The sequence below is a fragment of the Triplophysa dalaica genome, chromosome 21, assembly GCF_015846415.1.
Source record: "Triplophysa dalaica isolate WHDGS20190420 chromosome 21, ASM1584641v1, whole genome shotgun sequence".
NCBI classification, from domain to species: domain Eukaryota; kingdom Metazoa; phylum Chordata; class Actinopteri; order Cypriniformes; family Nemacheilidae; genus Triplophysa; species Triplophysa dalaica.
The window spans coordinates 19,540,561-19,563,769 of record NC_079562.1 but is presented as its reverse complement, the minus strand read 5'-3'; the positions used below and the strand labels follow the sequence as shown (position 1 = coordinate 19,563,769).

The following is a 23,209-nucleotide window of genomic DNA, read 5'->3' as shown; positions in this document are numbered from 1 at the left end:
TAAATGAACATTAAGCACAAACAAGTCTTTTTGGAACTTCACACATGTGAAAACAACAACGGCGGCGGCGTGATTGGACACGTTCAGAACAAGGGGCGTAAATATTATAATAAGAACGGATACTTATGTCAGTAAGAGCGTGATTTCTGAAGCGCTCGTTTTCTCAAAGGCTTGATAGGCTCACATAAAAAAAGTTAATGATTTGTCTTTTTTACGTTTTCTGAGTTGACAGATGCACAACAGACCAGATTTTAGCATTTAAACATGGAAAAAGTCTGTTTTTCATGAAATTTCCCCTTTAAAATAACACTAAATTTGGAAATTTACTGCATAAACGCATTCTTACTTAAAGAATGCTGGGAACTGAAAATCCCCCTCAACCAGTCATGTTGAATTAACTTGTTTAAATTAAGTAAACTCAACAATAGGTCCAATAGTATAGGGTTTTGCGTTCTACTCAACAATGTAAGTTGACCAGTGAAACACTTGTTAAGTAAAGCTGACAAATCTACATTTTTAGAATACATATAAGCCAAATTACGTTAATTCAGTTACTTGCATTCTTTATGTTCTGTGAACAAGGATGGGTTAAATAAAACTTACAGCAGCGACAGTGAACCAGACTTTAACGGTTATTGACGTAGAGTGAGAACACTAGGACACAAGACTGCTAAAGAACTATTATTAAGAAACAAACAATTTATTTAAACTATTTTTATATTTAATTAAATAATTGATTTATATTTTTATAAACATATCAATTTAATATGATTTCATGTTTTCTAATAATGAAATCTATGATCCATTGAGAATGTCTTCATGTTATTTCTGTGAGCGTGTCAACTCTGGGTATCTTTTGTGAGGTTGATTGAACTTACCCTTCAAACGTGTTCTGGAACCGACATTCCCAGAGTAAGCAAGGTTTGGGTTAACCAAGCCAGTAATCAGGGTTTAGCTGACGGCAAATTAACCCTGCTTTCTGGTATACACCCCTGATGTCTTCTGCTCATTCCGTTGAGAAGTAAAACAAATCCACAGATGTCGAGAGTAAATGAGTCTTGCATCCAACAACATAACATCTTCTTTGTATAGAACATTCTTGTAGCTCACTGTAAGTAGTCCAGTGTGACAACAATGGCGGAAAGTGGACACTCGATGAGGGCAGAGACATGAGAGTACATCAGCAGTCATGGGCAGGGCTTAATCATTGTGATGTCAGTTTGCTGAGAGAATGCCAACAGCTCGTTCAAGAGACCTGTTGAGGTTTATTGGGGATTTAAAAAAAGGAGTGTGGATTTTTATCTTTCTAGGGTGGTTCTGTACACACACTCCTGACACACAGTTATGTCAAAGAACATTTAAAAGTCAATTTTCTACGTTAGGCGACCTTCCCCCTTTGAGACATTTTTTGAGTCATCTAAAGCCAACTCCTGTACCTTCTTGAACAAACCTTATGTAGATTCTGAGACTCGCCTACTGAAGTACCAGTGCAGTGAATTCATCTACATAAGTGAATTCACCTGCATGACATCATCTAGCGACCAGCTGTATATACTTTAAATTGAAAGAAGTTGGGAAGACTATCCCCACTTGTGGTCTTCGAACTTGACCGCTTACCACTTGAGTGAGATGGTGGTCTAGTGGGTTAAACCACTGAACTGGTAAATCAAAGGTTGCTGGTTCGATCCCAGCCCAGAATCCACCACCAGTGTGTCCTTGAGCAAGACACATTGCTCCAGGGGGATTGTCCCTGTAATAAGTGCACTGTAAGTCGCTTTGGATAAAAGCGTCTGCCAAATGACTAAATGTAAATGTACCACTTGCATGATGTTTTTGCATGATTTGGTGCAAGTAGTATTTCTAACCAGACATGACACGCTCAGCAAGAGGGAATATTTAATTAATGTAATGTTTCTAATTAGCCTATGTGATAAGCAGTTGCAAATGTTTTAGAGGAAACATAACCTAGTTTGCATCATACATTTTTTTTCTGAAGATATGCATGTCAAATCTAATTGTTTTATGTGTTTCTTAAGCCCAAATAGCATGAAAACCTTTTTCATCAGTCTTTAGCAAATGTTGGTTTTCTTTCTTTTACTAAAAGTGTCTATATATATATAAATTTAACACCATCTACATATTACAATCATTTTTGTCATTACAAATCAAAATAAATTGCATTAAATAAAGCAAAATGTTAGTGACTATGGAGGCTTTGACTTAGTGGTGCAATCTGTCTCCTTGAGCCATTATCAACATGTCCTGACATTAAATTGCCAGGAATCCTAATATTCAATATTGCCAGTAAATCTAATATGCAATAAAGCACAATAATAACTAAACTCCATGAAAATCCTCATATTTTATTCGGTCTCTGCTTTGTAGGTCAGAAGAGCTTTATTAATGTAATCCGTTAATTCCTGCCAAGAAGCCTAACCCTAATATGAACAGAAGCGGGTTGAATCCAGGTTGGATCTATTGGATGGATTAGACATTTTGCAAACATATGCTAATGATTACTATTATATTCAATTATAATATTATAATCAATTACAGGAACCTTATAACATTACACACATACGTTATGGAAGTTTTTATGTTGCTTAGGCTGTGTGAATTGACAAACAAATATCCACAGTAACAGATAATATACCGGCTTAACTCCATCTGCAACCCAGTTATATATGAACATTCATATTTGACCAGTTTTTTCTTATTTGTCAACATATTAATCAATTTTATTTGTTATTAACATTAATTGTTAATATATATATATATATTCACATGCATATGTCATTAGAAGGGCAATTTGTTGCCTTTAACTGGTAATTTATTGGTATTACAGGTTAAAAAAGGTCCATAACAATGAAAGTCTGGCAAACAAGGCCAGGTAAGTAAAAAATAACCACCCTAGGATCTCCAAGCATGAATCAATTCATCATTTCAACAGAGGAATGAGAGCGGTGACAAACTAAAGAAACAGAGTATATTTAATGAAACATGGAAAACTTCAGAATTACAGCATATTGCAAGAACCTCAAAAATACTTTCATTAAAAAAAAAAAATCTAAATAAAAAAGTATAAAAAGGATCAAGTCCATTTTCACACATTTCCAAACCGCTCTGCACGTTTTCTCTTCTTAGCCTGAAACAGAAGTAATGGAGAAAAGCATACAGGATGAGTGAAACGCATCATAAGAAATTTCATATTCATTACTGTATTTTGTGTAAAATGCCCACACTCCATTTAACTGTGTATGACAAGTATTAGAGACTAAATACACCTAAAACAAACTACAGTGAACAGTTTCATTGTTTTATTCAGCGTACAGCGGTTACTTTTTGCCTAGAATTTGTTCAGATGTTATTTGGTCCAACTTCAACGCATGGTGTATGGATGATATTTTCTCGACAGAATTGATATCAAACATGCAGACATTTCACATATTTCACTTAAGTGACTGCTCAAGCCATCATAATGATATTAAGAATCACCATTTTTAGAGCGGAACAACATTTGCAGATTTTGATTTGAAATAGATCAGGATTAACTTCACCTGTCTAAATTAGTAATGCCAGCTAAACAAATGGGTACATTTTAGGGGAATAAAGGTACACGTATTTGTCCCAAATCAACACAGTAAAGACGTCCAGGTTTGCTGCATTCGGTTAGACAAAAAAACACTGATATCATGCGCAAAATGAAGTCAAAACATCAGAAAGAAGTACCAAACCAAACCAAAACATGTGTTTGTACTTCATGTACTTTCAAGTAAATCAACACAAAGCAGTGCAGAGTAGCAGGCATTTGCTGGAACATCTGATTCCTAAAGACAATTTACCATGGGATCTGCTTCTATGCCAAAGGCAAAGAAACAATGCTAATAATAGGGATGTAACAATACCACAGCATATAGTGAGCATGGTTCGGTCCGGTCTGATGTTGGAGCAGGGCACCAGAAATTCTAATGAACACCTAACTTAAGATAAATGGTGTATTATAATTACCTTTATTAACTTAACAGTCTTTCAAAGAGAAACTTGAAGCCATTATAATTTGGTTCACTAAGAAGTAGGAAAGAGTGATTTAATTTAGATTATTTAATATCACCCAATCTTGATGCAGACCTGCCAACCTTGGATTTTTTTTGAGAGTTCCATCAGTGTGACGGGATGGGACACTGCTTTGATTGGGGTCCATATATATATATATATCCAGGGGTTCACATACTTTTTCTTTCAACTGTATATTCATATTCACAAATCTGTTATAATTAGAATAAAACAATGCAGTCACATTTTTCTGAAAAAAACATTTGCATTTAGGAACCATTTGTTCATACGAGTGAATACTCTGACTTCAGTTGTTGAGATGCCACATCACCTCTACTTGCAGTGGAAAGCTGCGGATGCTTGGAAATGCCATTTTGTGCAGTACAGTCGACAGAATGCACTGCTTCTCTATATCACTCATCTGCACAGAATAGATGTGGTCCTGCGCCGGAAAACCCAGACATTTTTCAACTGAATGAATGCTCATTTTTATCCACGAAGCTGGAAGATTTGATGATATGCACCTTTTATGTAACAAAAATCGAAAAAGGGGTCTGAATGACGCAAAATGAGGAAGTTGCTAAATTGGCAACGTTGGATTAAAGGGCCGATGAATTAAGACCTCAATTTTAACCCAAGATTTTGTTATATAAGAGGGAATCATTTCAATCTTTTGCAAGCGAACAGCCTGCAAGTGTCAGAACTGAAAACACCCTTGTTACTGAAATTTCAACTGTTATTGACACCAGGCCCAGCGAACGGCAGGTCCTGGACTGCATCTACCCACGATGTCATTGATAGGTTGAACACCTCTTCCACAGAAGAATATCAACCACTACTTCTCCAGCCCCGCCCACCGATTAGAAAATTACTTTAGCCACACATAGTACACACTACTGGATTTGTGATGATTGACAAACTGGTAACCATAGCGACATGTGTTTATGCTCTGAAGGCTAAATCACACAGAGATCTTTTGCTGTGTTGCCATGTTTGTTGTGAATAAGCGCTTTTATGCTTGTTGTTTGGAGTTAGATCAAAAAGCCTCGGCACTTAGGTCTTAATAAACGGCCTGTTGCATATTTTTATAAAATATATAAACAATTAACATTTTAAGGTTTATTTTTTTCTTGTCTTTATTTGCTTATTTTGTCTATGAAGATCTAGCAACCCTGTTACTTCAGCGAATTGAGTGATTTACGTGTTTAAACTGAAAATCTTTATCCTTTTGGTACCTCTACATCTGCTCCAGCAGCTGCAGTCATAATGCCAAACCGTTCCTTCCTTTTCTTCAGCTTTTCATCATCCTCAAACTGTGAAATAAAATACAAATGCAATTAAAAAGCACATACTAGAAGAGCAGCAAATTTGTGTATGACAATGATCGACAGACTTCAATGACCAAACAAACAGCTCAAATGCAGAAAATACTTTGTTTCCTTATTTGCTGAATTTACGACCTAGTCGTATTGGTCACTATATATTTATATATAAATAATCAATCTAACCAGCAATAAAAGTAAATGAAACAGTCGAAGAATGTAACAAAGCAGAACTATACCTTTTTAGAAACAGACGAGACATTCATGCCAAAACGTTCTGCTCTCTTCTTTAAGGCCTCAACATCCACCTGACAGAGTATGGTGTTTTTAACAGCAATTTTACATAAGATGAAAAGCAAAACTGGCAACGAATATACTTACATTCATTTTTGGAATGGCTGAAGTTCCTAAAAACAAACAAATAATCAGTGCGATTATCAGACTTCAAGTCATAGTAGGATGAGCCATAAAACAAAAATGATGTGTGTCATAGTCACTGGATCATTAACAGGTTTTCTTAGATTGTGCGAGCATTTTTTTTTGTAATCTGCAGGTTTGCATTCTACTTAACTCTGTATCATGACAAATGATCTCTCTGTTCATTTTCTGACTGCAGTTAACTTCACTTTTACAAAGTCTGTGTTTGGCCACCGTCTAATAATACTTCAAATATTTCCTGTATTTTGGTCACGTTTGTAGAAAGCGTATGGTACATTGAAATCTAGTGGTTGAGCTTGGTATCGCAGACCAAATTTAAAATATTGCAGAGATAAGTTTAGCCAAGTAACGCTTCTTCTCAGTTTCTTTTGCATGTTATCAGAAAAAATCTACATGTACTCGATTGTTTGTGAATGTGTACCTGAAGTTAAGGGCAGTCCATGAACGCGTGAATGCGCAGTAACACTTGTTTATGTTGTCACTTTAATACCGTCAATATATCTCGATCACAGACATTGCAGTTATTCATCATCACGAAAATGTATAATTATTTTCATGCATTTTAAAGTTATGCCTGGTTAAACTTTCAAGCAATTTCACTCAGTTGTTTCTTCTGACATCCAAGCGCGCTGTGACATCCGACGCGCATGCACACAGACAGGTACAGAACAAAGTGCTCTTTCGCGTCTATTTAGCTGTAAAATGCAGAAGATTATACCAAAAACAAACCAGGTTCACATAAACACAGTGGCTAATGTTACAGGTGAGGTTAACAGTTGATGCGTATCCGGCTATCAGACAAAGCATTAGCTCTTAAAGTGACAGTAAAATAAGTCTATTGATTACCAAAGCACTTGGTGACAGTAAAATAAGTCTATTGATTACCAAAGCACTTAACAGTAATAGTTCATATTGGAAAAATGTGAATAATACACTGGTCAAATGTAAACCTCATTTTCTACTGGTCTTCATAAAAGCTATTCAAATGTTAACAATAATTATCAAAATCGAATTCTATGACTCATTATATTGATTAAAAATTTCTCTGCTGTATCGCCCAGCCCTAAGCCAGAGTGATTTCATCATGTTTCCACTGGATCCAGATTTCATCTCTGGTTAACATCATCAACCACTAAAAACCTGGATAAACAGATTACATGCAAACTCACCTTTGGAAGATTCAGGGACTGGCAAACCAAACCTAATAACATACAACAGAAAAAAACATATAATACAACAATTAGCATCTCTGAACACCACCAGCATTTCTGCTCAAACAATAGAAACATGATCATGTCCACACACCTTAAGATTTTAAGGCCAATTTGCACCCCCAGCAAAAGGTAACAATTTATTTATGTATTGTTTTATTCTTAACATCATTCCAGCATTTAAGGCTAGATTCATGGTAAGAACTAGTCAATCTTTACAAAATACTGTTCTATACACAAGTTGGGGGAGGGACAATTTGGAATGCTTAACCTAAACTGCATGTCTTTGTTCTGTGGGGGGAAAACCAGAGCACCCAAAGTCATTGCAGCCACAAAAAAACATGAAAGTGGAGAAAGATAGATTTGTACAACTAAAGACCTATTCGGATGGTTATTTTTTCTCATAGGAACGCAACTCAACTTTATTTATATTGCGCTTTTTACAATTTTCATTGTTACGCAAGATATCTTCAACATTTACAGGGAGAAAATTGGTTATCTTATTGCCGTCTGTATGCAAAATGTCAATCAAGTGCTGCATTTCAAGATGTTCAGGGATTCTGAAGCACAAAAAATACTATCAATGTATTTTGTTTAGTTATATATATATATTCAAATATCTTTACATCGCACACCTGAAGCACAACTGTGAACCGAGAGAAACAAAGCGCCGCCTTATGAGAACTACCTTCCAAATTAAAAAAACATCCAATGAGTCATGAACACACGCAAAGCCGAAGCAGTGTGTAGCTATCAATGCGCGCTGCAGTGGGCCGTGGAGCAAGTAGGGGTAAGGTGCCTTGCTCAAGGGCACCACAGTCGTAACCCGCAGACCCAGAGAATCCAACTGGCCATCTTCTGGTCACGAGTCCGACTCTCTAAACATTAGGCCACGACTGCCCTCAGGGCTTAAGACAATAAGACAAATAAAAAGTGTTTATATAATGATATATGTCAATCCTCCTTCATATTTCTTTCTCTTTCCATGTCATGTTTGATAAAGCAAGTTCATCGGAGATCTCTCGTCACTCTAAAATGGGATTATACTCCTAAAGATCAGTTGAAAAGGTCCTAATGTCTGTGATCTCTCATGGATTTAAAATCGGTTAAAACTGGAAAATCTCCTAATGTGTGGCAAGCCTAATCAATCAATCCCCACATCATACATTTGTAACTATCCCCCCCGAAAAAAAAAAAAAAATGAGATAACCTTGCGGCACGGGCAGCCCTCTTGCTGTCTGCAGTGGGCTCAAGATTGAAGCGATCGGCTCTCTTCTGAAGCACCTGTAATGAACATCCGAAACTAACATGAGTCTTCACATTATTTCTGCCATGCAATAAAGTAGGTTTTCATGCTTGATTGAATAAAATTTTTTAAAGGTAAATATAACATCACCTCATTTACTGGAGCCGGAGGGCTTATCTTCACCATTTTCTTCTCGGTTTCCCTGAAATCACAATAAACAATAACCCATCTCGCAAGGCCTGAGCAAAAAGTCTCATGATATATCCAGAAAGTGAGTGGGGTACTTGGACACAGTCAGGCACAAGTATGCTCCGCACGGCGTGAGTTTATAGGCTCCTTAGTCCTGTTTATTTATTTATGATCTCCGAAGCACAGAGCAGCGAGTCACGTGACAGAGTTAAACAGCACGATCATTGACAGGATGAAGGGAAGTGCATGAGAACATTTGATACTTCAAGTTTACACTTAATATAAGCATACATTTTCATTTTTTTGTTTTCATTAATGATATGCTTTTCGTTTTGTTTAGCAATAATGCTAATACTTTTTGTTCAAAGAATTGGTGAGGAAATTTCCTCAAACATCCCTAATGGCTACAACTTTATACTTTTTTAATTTACATTTTGGACATTTTTCTATAAAACAGTCAGCAGAAAAACTATGACCAACCGTGAAACTGCCAGAATCCATGAAAAAAATTGTGATACAGAACTTGGTCCGACAGTTTGCCGTGACTAAAAATACGACTCACGTTTGATCACTTTGAGACACTTCTTGTTTCTCTGATTTTACCATTAATGTATTAATGCCATGGTAAGACTCTTTGAGATATCAAAATCTGTTTGCAATTTAGCATCTTCAGTGACTTGATATTATGTTCACAATGTTTGGTGGCCATCGCATAAATTCCCAAGGAGGTGTTTTTAAAAATTCATCATGTACTTCCAAACTCCCAAATGGAATGGACATCCTGTTGGACAGAGCTTATGGATGTCAGTGCGATAGTCGTTTGAGTCAGGGAGAACAATATATATGTATGCATGATCAGTGCACAACGTTGATGGCACCAAAAATCCTGATGTATGGAGTATTTGATTTATTGGAAGGTATCCCAAAGGTACCCCATTCTTTGATCAACACTGTAAAGCTGAACTTACTTTTCAGGTTCAGTAAACTCTTCCTTTTCATCTACTGCGGCTTCTGCTACCGCTTCCTCTTCTTTAGCAAAGGACTCCTTAAATATGAAAATATAAGAAATATCAAGAAAACATTATCTGTGCATTATAAAATCTTTTATAAGACACTGTTGTTCTTTTCATTTCGGTGTTATTTTCACTAGGGATTAACTCAATGCAAAAATCTTGGAATTTTAAAAGAGAACATCAAAGATAACTTACCTCTCCAAACTCTCCGAGAACTTCCTCTTCATTTACTTCTTCTAAAATTTTGAAAACCAGTTATTATGTTCTAAACAAACATGTGTTATAATGCAAAAACATGCAAAAAAAGCCTTGTAATACAATAATATGCAAAAAGAAAAAGTTGTCTGTGATGTAACGCATTCAAAATCAGAATATCAAAATACCAGCAGATAATTTGTGGAATAAAGTTTCAGAACGAGTTAACGTTGGTTGTGGGTCATTTATTTCTGGGTTAGACCCTGTTCTGGGGCCTCATTTATACAACTGTGCGTAGAAACCTTCCTAAAAGTGAACGTCTGCCAGAATGCTGAAAAGGCCACACCCGCACGCAATTTTCCCTTTTAAATCACAGCCTACCTGATAATTTCCACACATGAAAAAGAAAAAAAAATGATGTAAAACTACCAAAAACACCAGCTCCCATTCTATATCTCCGTAACAAAATCACAAATGGACATACATGAGATTCAGCATTTACATGTTAGCAGCATTGTAGTGTTGTCACAATACTGGAATTTCTAACCTCGATTCAATCCCTAACAACATATCAATATTCTATACCACATTCGATACAATTGGGAACTTGGGAAAAAATGCAATATCAATAAGGCCCCACATTTTTAAATTTTATTTAAAGTTAAATTGAACAAGACTAGACAATGAGGTATATATTTAGATTATTTACTAATTGATAATCTAATGTAAATTTTACTTATTCATTTACTTTTTAAAATCAAAGTTGTATTTGTCAGAGTTAAAGGACCAGAGCTGACATAAAAAATTGAGAGATTAATAAAGAGATTAAAGAGTCCAATAAATACTTTGCAATACAAATATATTGCTAATTCATTGCTCAATGTTAACAGCCTAAATTTATATGAATTAAAATGTATTTGGCTTTTATTTCTATATAACCACTGATCAGCATACATACAGACAGAAACGCAAACTATAAACTCAAGAACTGCTGCAGAGACTCGCACTGGCCATTATTCTAACTTTAATAACGTTTAACCGGAGCAAATGATATAGTGGATGAAATCATTCGTCAGCACACTTACACACACAGAACAGCAAACGTAAAACCACATCATCAATTAGCGGTGTCATTCACCTCAGATCAGATTTGAAGACATTATTGTAACCTTGACATTAGATGATTAATCACTATTGAAGGAAAATATATTTGGTATTTATTTACACTGTGTTCTGCAGTTATCCTATTTCCTGTAATACAGCGGTTCTCAATCCTGGTCCACGCGCCCCCCCCCCGCTCTGCATATTTTGTATGATTCTCCTACCGCTTCGGAGGTTTGTTCAATACGCCCACAAGAGCCCTGCGAAGTAAACATCACTAGATATTCTGCCATAATTCCAGTTCGAAATGGGCATAATGTTGGGCAAATCTCAAGATTCGGTTAAATAACTCTTCAATCTTCCGTAGTAGGTTTTGTCTGTGTGAAGACGCTGCAGGCAGTAGTGTTGCGCAAATTTGTGTTCTTAAATTAACGTCTGCCGATTTCCGGTGTGCATGGATTAGAGAGCAATGAACACAGGTCAGGGAACACGTCAATCGGAACGCGGTTCATTCATTGAGCGCTCTTCTAATGAGCTACAGATTTAAATCAGGTGTGTTAAACAAGAGAGATACAAAAAACATGCAGAGCAGGGGGGCACGAGGACCAGGGTTGAGAACCGCTGCTGTAATACATGCAGTTGAATCATCTCCTCCTCAAAACTTAAATTGTGAAAACGTTATAAATGCAGAACTTTAAATTATCCAAGGTTAAGAAATACTAAGTCTTGCGCTGTAACCAATATTATTAAATTTGACCTTATTATAAAATACTTATAAACAGTAGGAGTAGGAATCTTTTGTTACCTGAAAATTCGATTCAAATCGATTCTTGGGGTTACGATTCAATTAAAAAAATTTAATAAAAATTTTTCGATTTTTAATAACGATTCTTCTTCAAAATTTGATGTGATTTACGTTTAGATTTTTTCAATTTTGTTGTAATGACGGCGTCTGATGTAGAACTGCACGATTAATCGTTAAAAGTTCGCGATCTCAATTACACCTCGGACTAAAATCATAATGCTTCAATATGTGCTGGTGCTGCCGAAGAGAAACCATTATTATCATAAGGTATGTGAAGACATCAAAACAGTCTTTTCAACCACACACTATTATTACTTCTGTGTCCAATGATGAAGTAACGTTACTGGGATTAAAGCAGAGAGTTGTCAACTCACGAGACGCGTTTACAAGCTTCTACGCTCCCAAATAATCTCACAACAAATAACAGACCAACATATAAAGTAAATACAGCCTGACAAGAAAACTGCTCTTATGAGTGTCTTACATTGTTCTGATTATGCTTCACATCTCAACTCTACATGTTTGAAACGAAACTAACGATTGCAGTTTGTAGTGCGGACAAATCAGAGTGCGCGCTTATATCTGTCATTATGGTAAAACACGTATGAGTGTGTGCCGTTTATTACTCTATTTACGCTAAAAAAGAAGCTGCGCTATTAGAACTCTTCATCAAGTTGCAAAGCATTTCATGTTTTCAAGTTATTTTAAACTGAATACTGCTTTGTTATGTTTATCAGTAGTGTCTTTCTTTAAAGACCCCTTCAAGCAGTCTGTAGATATCAGGCAAATGTATAAATCTTACTAAAGACCTTTAACTCTTTCACCGCCATTGACGAGTTCTCGTCATAAAAAAAAAACGCTTCCCCGTCAAAGGCGAGTTTTTACGGCAATCAGTGTTTGTACTGTTGTAGAGCAGGTGGCGCTATTACACACCACTGGGAAAAATTACAGAATCCCAGAACGTATATGTTTTAGCGGTTTTTAATGATTGTTCTGAGTGTAATCTGGGCGGAATCTTTGACAAAAAACGTTAATTATCTCAGCTGTTTTATCAAAGTGATGCATTTTTGAAGAAACCTATCCACATATACAGAGTGTTAAAAAACTGTGACTCTGTTCTTTCATTTGACATATTGTTTGTCCATATATTCTTTACAGAAAATTTACTGTGAGCCATTAAAGTTGGGTGAAAATGTTAAAAACCGCCGTCGTAGGCTGGCGGCGAATGAGTTAATTGCAAGTGTCACATTATGAATTTGTTTTACTGAGAAATAGTTCAGTTAAACTTTTGCATTTAAAGTAAAGAAAAAACACTTTAGTTTACTTATGGAATTTGTGGTAAAAAAATGTCTCCATAGTCTCCAAATGACCATAGTTACTTTAGGTTTACCATGAAATATTTAATAATTTTGAAGCAAAGTCCTACATATTACATACCTAGATAAAATATTTTTCGTCAGAACCTCTAGTAAATTATGTATTTCTTTAAGTCATCATTCAGAATCGTAAAATAATCGCAATCTCTATTTGAAACCAAAGAATCGGGATTCTCAATTTATTCAGAATCGTGCAGCTCTAGTTTGGTGCGAGTCTTTACGTTTAGTGTTTACTTGCTTGACAAACCTTCCATATTGCATACGTCTTGTCAAGCTCCTTCTTACCATAGAGTTGATAAAATATGGAGTATTTCCAAAAACTTGCCCTCGCTAAAAATGGAACAGGGTGTACAGGGCGCTTTTTACTAGGAGCACTGTAGCCCCTGACTGAATTTTTTTTCACCAATACATTTATTTACATTTTCCCACAAATAACTGCATTGCTTTATGAAAAAAATCTGCCTTTTTTTCCCGATTACATCAACAATCGTTATATTAACTGGAAAAGTTTTTTTAAAAAATCGGTGAATCTATAAGAATCGCTAGAGGACTGAATCGCAATTCAAATGTGAATCGATTTTTTCACACACCCCTAATAAACAGCTGTATTGTCCTTCTCCAATGTGTTAATGGGTCGGTTTTAATACTGCACATAAGATTCAAATTATTCTGAATAATCATGGCCTTTAGTTTATTTTAATACACTGTATACATAAACAAGTATTCACTCCCCTTGTAACAGAGCGTAATATGTTTACGTGATTGAAATATTTTTGAAAAAATGTCAGAAGCACTTACGAGAACAGAACAGAAAATTTCTGAAACCGAGAGTGTGAGTCTGACGGAAGGGATTGGGTGATGTCTTTCCATCACAACTCGCTGCCTTTACTGTAACGTTTATTTGAACGTTATACATGACCAATCCTTCGATTAAACCAAAACAGTAGTGCTAGAGCCAACTCTTAGCTGAGAGGTGTTTTTAAATTAAAGAGTACGTAGCATGAGATCATGAAAATGACATTTCATCCAGTCTGTTATGTTGCCGTGTTTGAAATTAAGCTGTCTGCCAAGTTGTAAATCCGAAGTTATTTGCTTGTAAAAATGGAGTCCTGTTAGCTCCACCGAATCCCAACCTGTACATGTGACTTTTGATTTTTGTCTTAAACATAAGGTACGAAAATATTACTTGAAATTGTGTTTAGCGAATGCCTATAACGCTAACATTAGCATGTACAGTTATTTCTGGGGTGTTACAGTTTGTTTATCTTGCTATTAACTTTGGATTTTGACACATTTGCCACACGTGCACCTAGAGCTGCACGATTCTGGATAAATTGAGGATCCCGATTCTTTTGTTTCAAATAGAGATTGCGATTCTGAATGATGTCTAAAAGTAATACATAATTTACTAGAGGTTCTGACGAAAAATTAGTTTATTTAGGTATGTAATATGTAGGACTTTGCTTCAAAATTATTACATATCTCATGGTTAACCTACAGTAACTATGGTGAGAAATATTTAACCACAAATTCCTTAAGTAAACTAAAGGTTTTTTTCATTTTTTTAATTTAAATGCAAAAGGTTAACTCCCTTAAAACTATAAATGCATTGAAGTAACTTGTATAGGAAATATGTCTCAGTGAAACAATTTCAATAGGTGACACTTTTTATGTTATACATTTGCCTGATATATACAGACCGTTTGAAGGGGTCTTTACAGAAAGACACTACTGATAAACATAACGCAGAATTCTCACCTGTAAACAGTTTAAAATAACCTGAAAACATGAAATGATGGGCAACTTGACGAAAGCTCTAATAGCGCAGCTTCTCTATTAGCGTTAATAGAGTAATAGGCGCTCTGATGGCGTGTTTTACCATAATGACGGATATAAGCGCTCACTCGGATTTGTCCGCGCTACAAACTACAATCGTTAGTTTCGTTACTAACATGTCCAGTTAAGATGTGAAGCATAATCAGAACAATGTATCACAATCCTGAAAGACACTCATAAGAACAGTTTTGTTGTCAGGCTGTATTTACTTTATACGTTGGTCTGTTTTTTGGTGTGAGATTAATTTGGGCAGAGTAGGAGCTTGTAAAAGCGTCATATGCTTGTGAGTTGGCAACTCTCTGCTTTAATCCCAGTACTTCTGTGATCATGTCACAGAAATAATGATAGTGTGTGTTTTGAAAAGACTGTTTGTGACGTCGTTACATACCTTATAACAATCATTTTTAACTTTACTGAAGGTTTTTTAACTAAATTAATAGACACACGAGAATCGTTGATTTTCATTAATGAGATCGCGTGGGTGTTCGAATCGAGATCAGGATCTTTGAACCATTAATCGTGCAGCTCTACGTGCACCTATATAGATATATTTGGGTGAAACTACAATCATTTTTCATAACTTCGACTTTCTGAAATGCTCTATGTACCATGACAACGCACAGTTAAGACGAAATAATAGTATTACTAACGTATTAACAGTATTTTAAGAAAAACGAATTTTTATTTCATTGATGAGCAAAAGCACAACATGCATGTTGTCACACTGGGATTTTTTATGACAAGAGTTGTCACTTGTCACTGACAAACATCCTGCTCGAGTCGTGGTGGAGTTTGTTGTGGATTGGCGTCTTCTGATGCTTCCTCGTCAGACTTGGGATCAAATTGGTACGGTAAAATCGCCGCCATCTCTAGCTACACATATAATATAAATGACATCCAACCACATGTAAACCGTTCTCCTGTAATGATGGTAGGCGTTCCATTTGCGACAAACGATGAACGCGTTTGACCAATCACAACAGACTACATCATCTGACTTATTACATGACACAAGGATAGTGGGTAGGAGGGGCCTAGACGGATGAATCGCGGAACGAATCATTTGAGAGTCAGTCAAGAAGTAAGGCACGAATAACTGCCTATTATTACGACATTATAGTGTTTTAACACATTGTATTTACATAAAGTTGTTGTTTGACACTCCATAAACCAAAGTAGGACCTTACAAACCATATGCCATGTACTCTAAGATCTTAAATTTAAAAAGGGGGCTCGTTTACATTTAATCCAGATCTAGTTTGATTTGGATACTGCTGTAACCGGAACATCGTTTACCCTGCTTCGAATGATGCGGAAGTCAAAAAACCGAAAGCGTGAAAAGGTCTATAGAATACTTCGTGTCATGAACTGCCATATCAGAGTGGAAAACGGATCTGAAATTAAGCACATTTTTCTGCTTCCCAGCTTAGAAACAACACAATGGAAAATTTTGAAATGTCATTTTATGATATAGCTCTATGTGATCCCTCTGTGTCCATGTGCACCTTTGAATGAACAAGGGATTCAAATATTACTTTATTTATTCTTAGCAGGTGCAGCTCTTATAAAATTTAGGGTAAATACAGCAGTTGTGTTCTCAGGAGATTCGGTGTTTCTGATGCATTCATTTATTATTTGTGGCCTGCGACACTCAACACCACCAGATGCCACAAATAGATTGTTTATGATTCCTTTATATTTTTCTTCAACTATTGATAACAGTTTAAACACACAGCAGTTGTGTAGCTCAGCACCTCTCTCTCTCTCTCATGGTGTGTGCAGCGAAGCATTCGACGGCAAGTGCCACACTCCTACATAAATGTGGCGATGATTTGAATATGCGTTCCTCCATGTTCTTGCCTTTCCACGTAAATGTCAACGGTCACAGATGTTATTGACAGAAAAGCTGGCAGATCGAGTTTATCATGATTTAATGAAAGGTTGTTTCCCACACACCCTTTCTCTATGTGCTGGGTGTTTGTCTGTTCTTGCCCTCTACCAGTGAGTTCAGTGCGTGTACTGTAATTGTAACTCCATAGAACATTGTATTTACACATATTTCTGAATTTGTGCCGAATTGTCTGCACTATATGCGATCATACATTTCTAACAATAAACTATCACTTGCATTTAAAATCAAAGAAGCTTTCATATTACAGCAACACCTTGATGAGAAGAGCAACCACCATAAAAGCTGTGCGCTGCATGAGACAAACAAGTAATATAGCCAAAATGAAAATGAGTGACCAATTTTGGACACTGACGTAATAAATCCTGCGTCTGACAGTACTGTTGCAGACATTCGTCATGACGCTTCTGGACGTGAAGCTAAGAAAGAGTACGCACTAAAAAAGAGCTCTAAATATCGTTTAGGTTGGCAATGTATATGAATCAGAGTTCATGTTCAGTTTCACTTTCTTTTTATTTAATTTGTTAAGTATTCATTGATACTCATAATACGTTACAGCACAACATTTAGTTTGGCTAAAAGTATTTATTTAAACATTCGTTAGATGTTGTTCGCGCATGGGCATTTTTTTTAAATTATTTCTTTGTCTGTTATATACTAGGGTTGGGCCAAGATGATATCATCCATCACTGATGGCTGACAACCATCACGATGTTGGGGCGGCATAGTGATTCCCTTGCATGACGTAATTTTCATCATCAGCAGGGTCCGCGGTCTTCCGTACATCCCGTCCGCATAGAGCTGCACGCTGACTGACTATTGTTGTGTTTATTTCTGCTGTATGTTAGCTTAATCTCTATCGAGTCAAAATGGCAATAACTTATCATTGTTATCTAAATAAATAATATTGAGATTCAATATGATATCGTTTATCGGCCCAGCCCTACCATCCCCCTTATCCCGATGTCACCGTCCATCAAAATGTTTCACTACAGGCATCGTGGCAGACATGTTAGACGTTGCCCAACCCATTATATACACAGGATGAACGGAGCGTCCTATGCACAGATCGCACCCACATGTGCTTTCATAGCGACACAGCGTGCACAGCACTGCTGGCTGTTTACATACAGTACAAAATGAGAGTTTGTATTACGTTATTTTAAATACTTTTATGAGCGTATGAAAGCTTGGATTATTTAATTCGATTTCTTTCATCCGCATTTTCTGTTCTCTTTCCGTAGCGTGAGTCATAGACAGTATGTGTTGCTGTGAGATGAGAAGGTTCACACAGTTCAAGAGAGAGTGATTGACAGCATGATGCGATCGTTTTCACCCAATGATAGGGTGTATACAGTTTAGGGATGATATGATGTGTTTGAGTTTTAGTTCATTTCGTTTTTCTTTACTTCAACTTTTGAAGTATAATGTCACTATTATATTTTATATTTACAAAAATACCGTAGGTATATTTTAGGAGCCTGTTTGATGTGAGGTAAGTTTTACTTTTTGATTAATGTTTGTGTTTCTGAGGCTCTAGACCACATGCAGCTAGGCCTGTCGCGATAGTCAATTTTTCTACTTATCGCGCGATATATAAACTTGACTTCACTAGTTTTTGGGGATGCAATATATCGGCATTGTGTTTATACATGCATTGCATACATAAAAACATTTTAAAACGCTGCCTCTGTTAGCACTGCCCTGTGTCTGTGTGTCAAAACTGGGGCTCGTGCGCACACAAAAATCACACCCACAGTCGCACACACAGGGCAGACAGCGACAGGTGAAAAGAGTCGAGGAGTTATCAACTGGTGTCAATGCCGCAATCCTCCCACTATGATATGAAAACAAAGGACTACTTGAACAAGTCGCTCTACTCTTTAAATACGGAGGTACCAAAAACAGCAACACAACTGATTAAAACAAAAGCCGCATTTGGAGCTCGAGAGAGGTCTTACAGACAGTCAAGTTACATATAACACGTTCAAGGTGTATTTTCTTATACATGTGACATATTTCTTGCACAGTTTTTGTTCAATTGAAGGGAACTTCACAAAATGAAGTCATTCCAGATAAAGAGACATTGTTTTTCATTGCTCATTTGGGCAAGTGTATTTTAAACAGCCACATTATGACATACAATTGTGCTACCATCTCCAGAGCTAACACATCAAGGGCTCTGCTTACCCAAAACTTCATAACAGCTTGTAACGTAAATCAACCAATTATAATTGAGGACTGGAAGTGTCAGCTTAATTGATTTTAGATATTTACACCCTAGAACACTGCTCCCGATAAACGTTAGATCAAGTTATTTTTCGCAACTTATTTATACACATAAATGTTCAGAGACACACATGGGTGTGATTAAATGCCTGTCTTGCCGACAACACACTCAAGGAATAGGCTAACGTACTAACTAAGTGTGCCTAAAATTTGCTTTTAATGTTATAGCTTCATGAAAACATTTGCGGTCTTTTCAACAACATACACAATAAACCTATGAAGGTAATTGAATAGTTCTAGTATTGTATGCAATGTTTAGGTCATTAGAACATATTTTTTCCATAAATAAATATAATTTATTCCATTCAATTCATTTTTTTATTTAGTCGTTTTTACAATGCATTTTTCTTTCCAAGCAGGTTTACATGAGGAAAGACAAATAAAACACAGAAAGTGGCAGAATACAGTGCGGTAGAGGTGGGCGATATATATCGTCTGCGATAATATCGAGTTTGTTGTGTAAACGATGTGCAAATTCTCATTATCGAGTATTTAAATTACTCCGAAAAAACACGCATTAAAACGCCACACATTCAAAGGCTGCAGCAGGGCGTCACGTGATTGCTGTTCTGCGCATACACGTCGTCATCTCTCTCACAGGCATGGTAAGCGAATGGCCGCCCGCAAGTTGAACACCGGCGCTGTGCCGAAATCTGTGACCCATCGAAATCTGTGACTAGAGAGCTGTTTCGTAATTATTCACGCGAGAACGTGCCTGGCACGTGAACGCGAGCGCGGAAGGGGAGTTTCTTAACTGTTTACCTGACCGCCCACTCCACGATGACGTCATGTTGCCTCGCGCTCTTGTGTTTGTGTAGCTTATGCGCGAAGCCGATTTCTGGAGAAACAGAAGCGGCGACTGAATACTGCACAACAAGCTCTTTCATTTAAAAGACAAGACCCGAGTACATTCTGTATTATCATGACGGATTTGTCTTGGCTCATAATTTGAACTAAATCTACATGTGAACAGTGAGCAGGTTGCCTATAATGTTCTATAAAGTTTCAGAATCTGTCCATGCCAGTGTGTGCTTTAATAATAGTGACTATAGTTTATTTGTCTGTAAATTGTGGACCTTGTTTACTTTGATGTCATTTGTTAACAAATGTATATTATATTATTTAAGATAATCTGATTTGGAAGTGCACCTTTTGGGCAGATTTTCCTTTTTATTTTTGTGCAATCTTTGTACTGGGCAGTACTTGAAGTTAGGTATTTGTTCAATAAGGCCATAGGTGGTAAGGCAATAAGGCCCTAAGGACACATGGTTGTGTGCAATATGTTACAGATCAGAGTACTTTATTTACAGATGCTATTTGTTCATTATTATTATTATTTCATCTTGCTTGTATGCTGCACAATTTACATTACAGCAGAGGTGTACAACTGAATGTTTACTCAGAGTTTGATGTTCTTACACTAGTTCAATTAGTATTTTGTATGTCTTTGAATTGTTTTTACTTCAATACTTACATGTTAAAGAAAATAAATAAGCAATGTTTTCATTTTACATTGTGCCCATTATTATCATCAGTGATGAATTAACTCTTTTTTTTAAATCTATTTAAATTGCCTTTTTAAATCACATTTTTAATGGATATCGTGTAATTATCGTATCGTTAAAATCACCAAAAATATCTAGATATTATTTTTTGTCCATATCGCCCACCCCTACAGTGCGGTGCAATAAATAAAGCAATGGTCTAATATACCAATGTTGATCTGCAGCTCTGCCTCCTGCACCACAACCTGGTGTTGCTGAATTGAGCATACTAATTGTTACACATTCTATAATCATTTAAAACTGCTACAATTATACAATTATACAAATACTACAATTATTTGTTGCTTGTGGTTTACAAAATGTTCACAGAATTCTGCTGGGTGCTCCCTTCTTTCTTTTGTTATTATTAATATAATTGTTATGATTAAGATTTCAAATGTTTCAGAGCCTGTGTTCTTAATTTTTTTAATAAATTTACGTTTTTACACCATACATATATATCGGTTTAAAATTTCGGTTATCAGTCTAATTCACATGGAAATAATCGGTATTGGCCCCGAAAAAAACATATTGGTCGACATCCACTTGCAATATTATGTCATTATTTAATCAGTGGCATTTTGCAGTCGCCTTGGAATTTAACAACAGTGATAAAAATACTGACAGAACATGTATTCAAGTACTTATCCTAGCACCGAACAGAAAAAGAAAACTAAACACTTTCCTTCATGATCAAACAGGTACTCTTCAACAAAGAATTTGTATTCTTCATCTAGCTTTGATTTTGTCATAAGCGAAAATTTGCGCGCAAGATGTTTTACATCATCTAGTCTATTTGTGGCAGCTGTGCAAAGGGTCTTGTAATGTCCATTTTGAGGCACTTGAGGAAGTAACGCTACACTGCTTCTCGGCAGAACGGAAGATGCGTGACGTCATGTGAAAAGGACATAATGAGAAACGGCCACTGTGACTTGTCTTTGTTGTCGTCATAGTACACTACTGAGGGTGTCCGAAAATATGGCTACGACTTCCCAGAGTGCAATGCGCATGACATAGATTACCAAATTCTATAAACGTTTATCAGCTCTGCTCTAAGTCCCCATGCAATGTAAATTATAAAAATCAAAGCATTAAGATCAAATGAGCCTCTAGATTCTATTAAGCAATAAAAGTCGGTGAAAAATAAATAAAATTGCGTGAAACCCATGCGCCAGTAGTAAATACACAGCACGAACACATACCTTGCTCATCCAGGTAAGCCTGCAGCCGCGCTATTAGATCTCCTTTATTTCCTTTAGCATCCAGTCCTCGAGCCACACACTCCTGCTTCAGTTCAGCCAACTGAACAACAGAACACGTGACGAGACATTACACAGATGAACTTAAGCGCCTTCATAAACCACGAGTACTGTTACATATTTATTACTATTTATACAATAATGTCGGCCATAAGAAACCATTTCAAAAGATGGGCGACTGTGTACAACAGTGCTCTCAATATATCAGGTCGTAATTCTGAAGCAAACCGTCCCGTCTTTCCACACAGTTTTGCTCATGCTAAGATAAGATAAAGCGCAGCAGCTGTGATTAATACCGAAACATGTTGCCGAGGGGAACAGCTCACAAAAGTTTCACACGTGACAAGTGAAATCTAGAAATATGACATCATCAACATTCCCTTCACACAGCTCAAGATAATCCACTGTTTCAAACAGCGGCAAATAGAAAAAAAACTTAATTTCACTCGGAATATTACCTTCAGCTTTTGCAGCTCCACGAATTCAGCCATTTTCTTTTGAGATGTGTGTTTTCAAATGGGCTTCCTTCCGGTTTAAGAGTTTTCACCCGTCAATTCCGCTGCAGCGACACTCATCGGCCAGGAACAGAAACACAATAGACTAGTTCTACTTCATGTTGCGCTAACTTAAAGCGATGCATAATAATTTAACAACTTTATCCACTTTAAAAAAGGATTGCAACTTTACATTAATTACTGCAGTATGCTTAATATGTATCATATATCAACCGTTTGTGGTCTCTCAGTCATGGGAAGTTTAGCATTATATTTTTTGTCTAATATTTGTCTTATATTTCATAACGAAATTGGACGAGCAGAGTGCAATATATTTGTGTGCAAACTGCAAAGAATTGTGGGTGATTTGAGGTGACAAAGGATACACTTCATGCATCCTTCAAAAGAGGCTGAATGAAGGAAACAACAGTGTGTTCCAAACGGGATATATTACCCTCCGGGAAGGGTACACCATCCAAAACATCACTCCAAATAAAGAGAAGATGATGTTGTTTTTATTGCTCCTTTTGCTAAGTGACCCTGGACAACAAAACCAGTCTTATGGGTTAATTTTTCGAAATTTGGATTTTTACATAATATGAAAGCTGAATAATGAAGCTTTCTATTGATGTATGAGATGTTAGAATAGGACAATATCTGGCTGAGATACAACCATTTAAAACTCAGGAAACTGACTGAGAAAAATCTAAATATTGAGAAAATTGCCTTTGAAGTTGTTAATCAGGGGCACTGTGGCAAGCCATCCACTCACAAACATAAAGTTTTTATATATTTAAGGTAGGAAATTTACAAAATATCTTCATGGAACATGATCTATACTTAATATCCTAATGATTTATGGCCTAAAAGAAAAAAAGCGATAATTTTGACATACACAATGTATTTTTGTCTTTTACTAAAAATGTTCC

General features: G+C 36.4%; 1 protein-coding gene across 1 annotated transcript; it reads right to left on the bottom strand.

Moving 5' to 3' along the window:
- Positions 1–2,972: 2,972 nt before the first annotated feature.
- Positions 2,973–22,328, bottom strand: sarnp (SAP domain containing ribonucleoprotein). Its single transcript, XM_056734805.1, has 11 exons — positions 22,245–22,328; positions 21,730–21,829; positions 9,668–9,708; positions 9,428–9,504; positions 8,421–8,472; positions 8,235–8,308; positions 6,983–7,014; positions 5,757–5,782; positions 5,615–5,683; positions 5,289–5,366; positions 2,973–3,145 (listed from the first exon to the last, which is right to left on the bottom strand). Exons 1-11 carry the CDS (start codon positions 22,275–22,277, stop codon positions 3,104–3,106), a joined length of 624 nt encoding a protein of 207 aa, XP_056590783.1. The 5' UTR covers positions 22,278–22,328; the 3' UTR covers positions 2,973–3,103.
- Between the last annotated feature and the right edge of the window lie 881 nt (positions 22,329–23,209).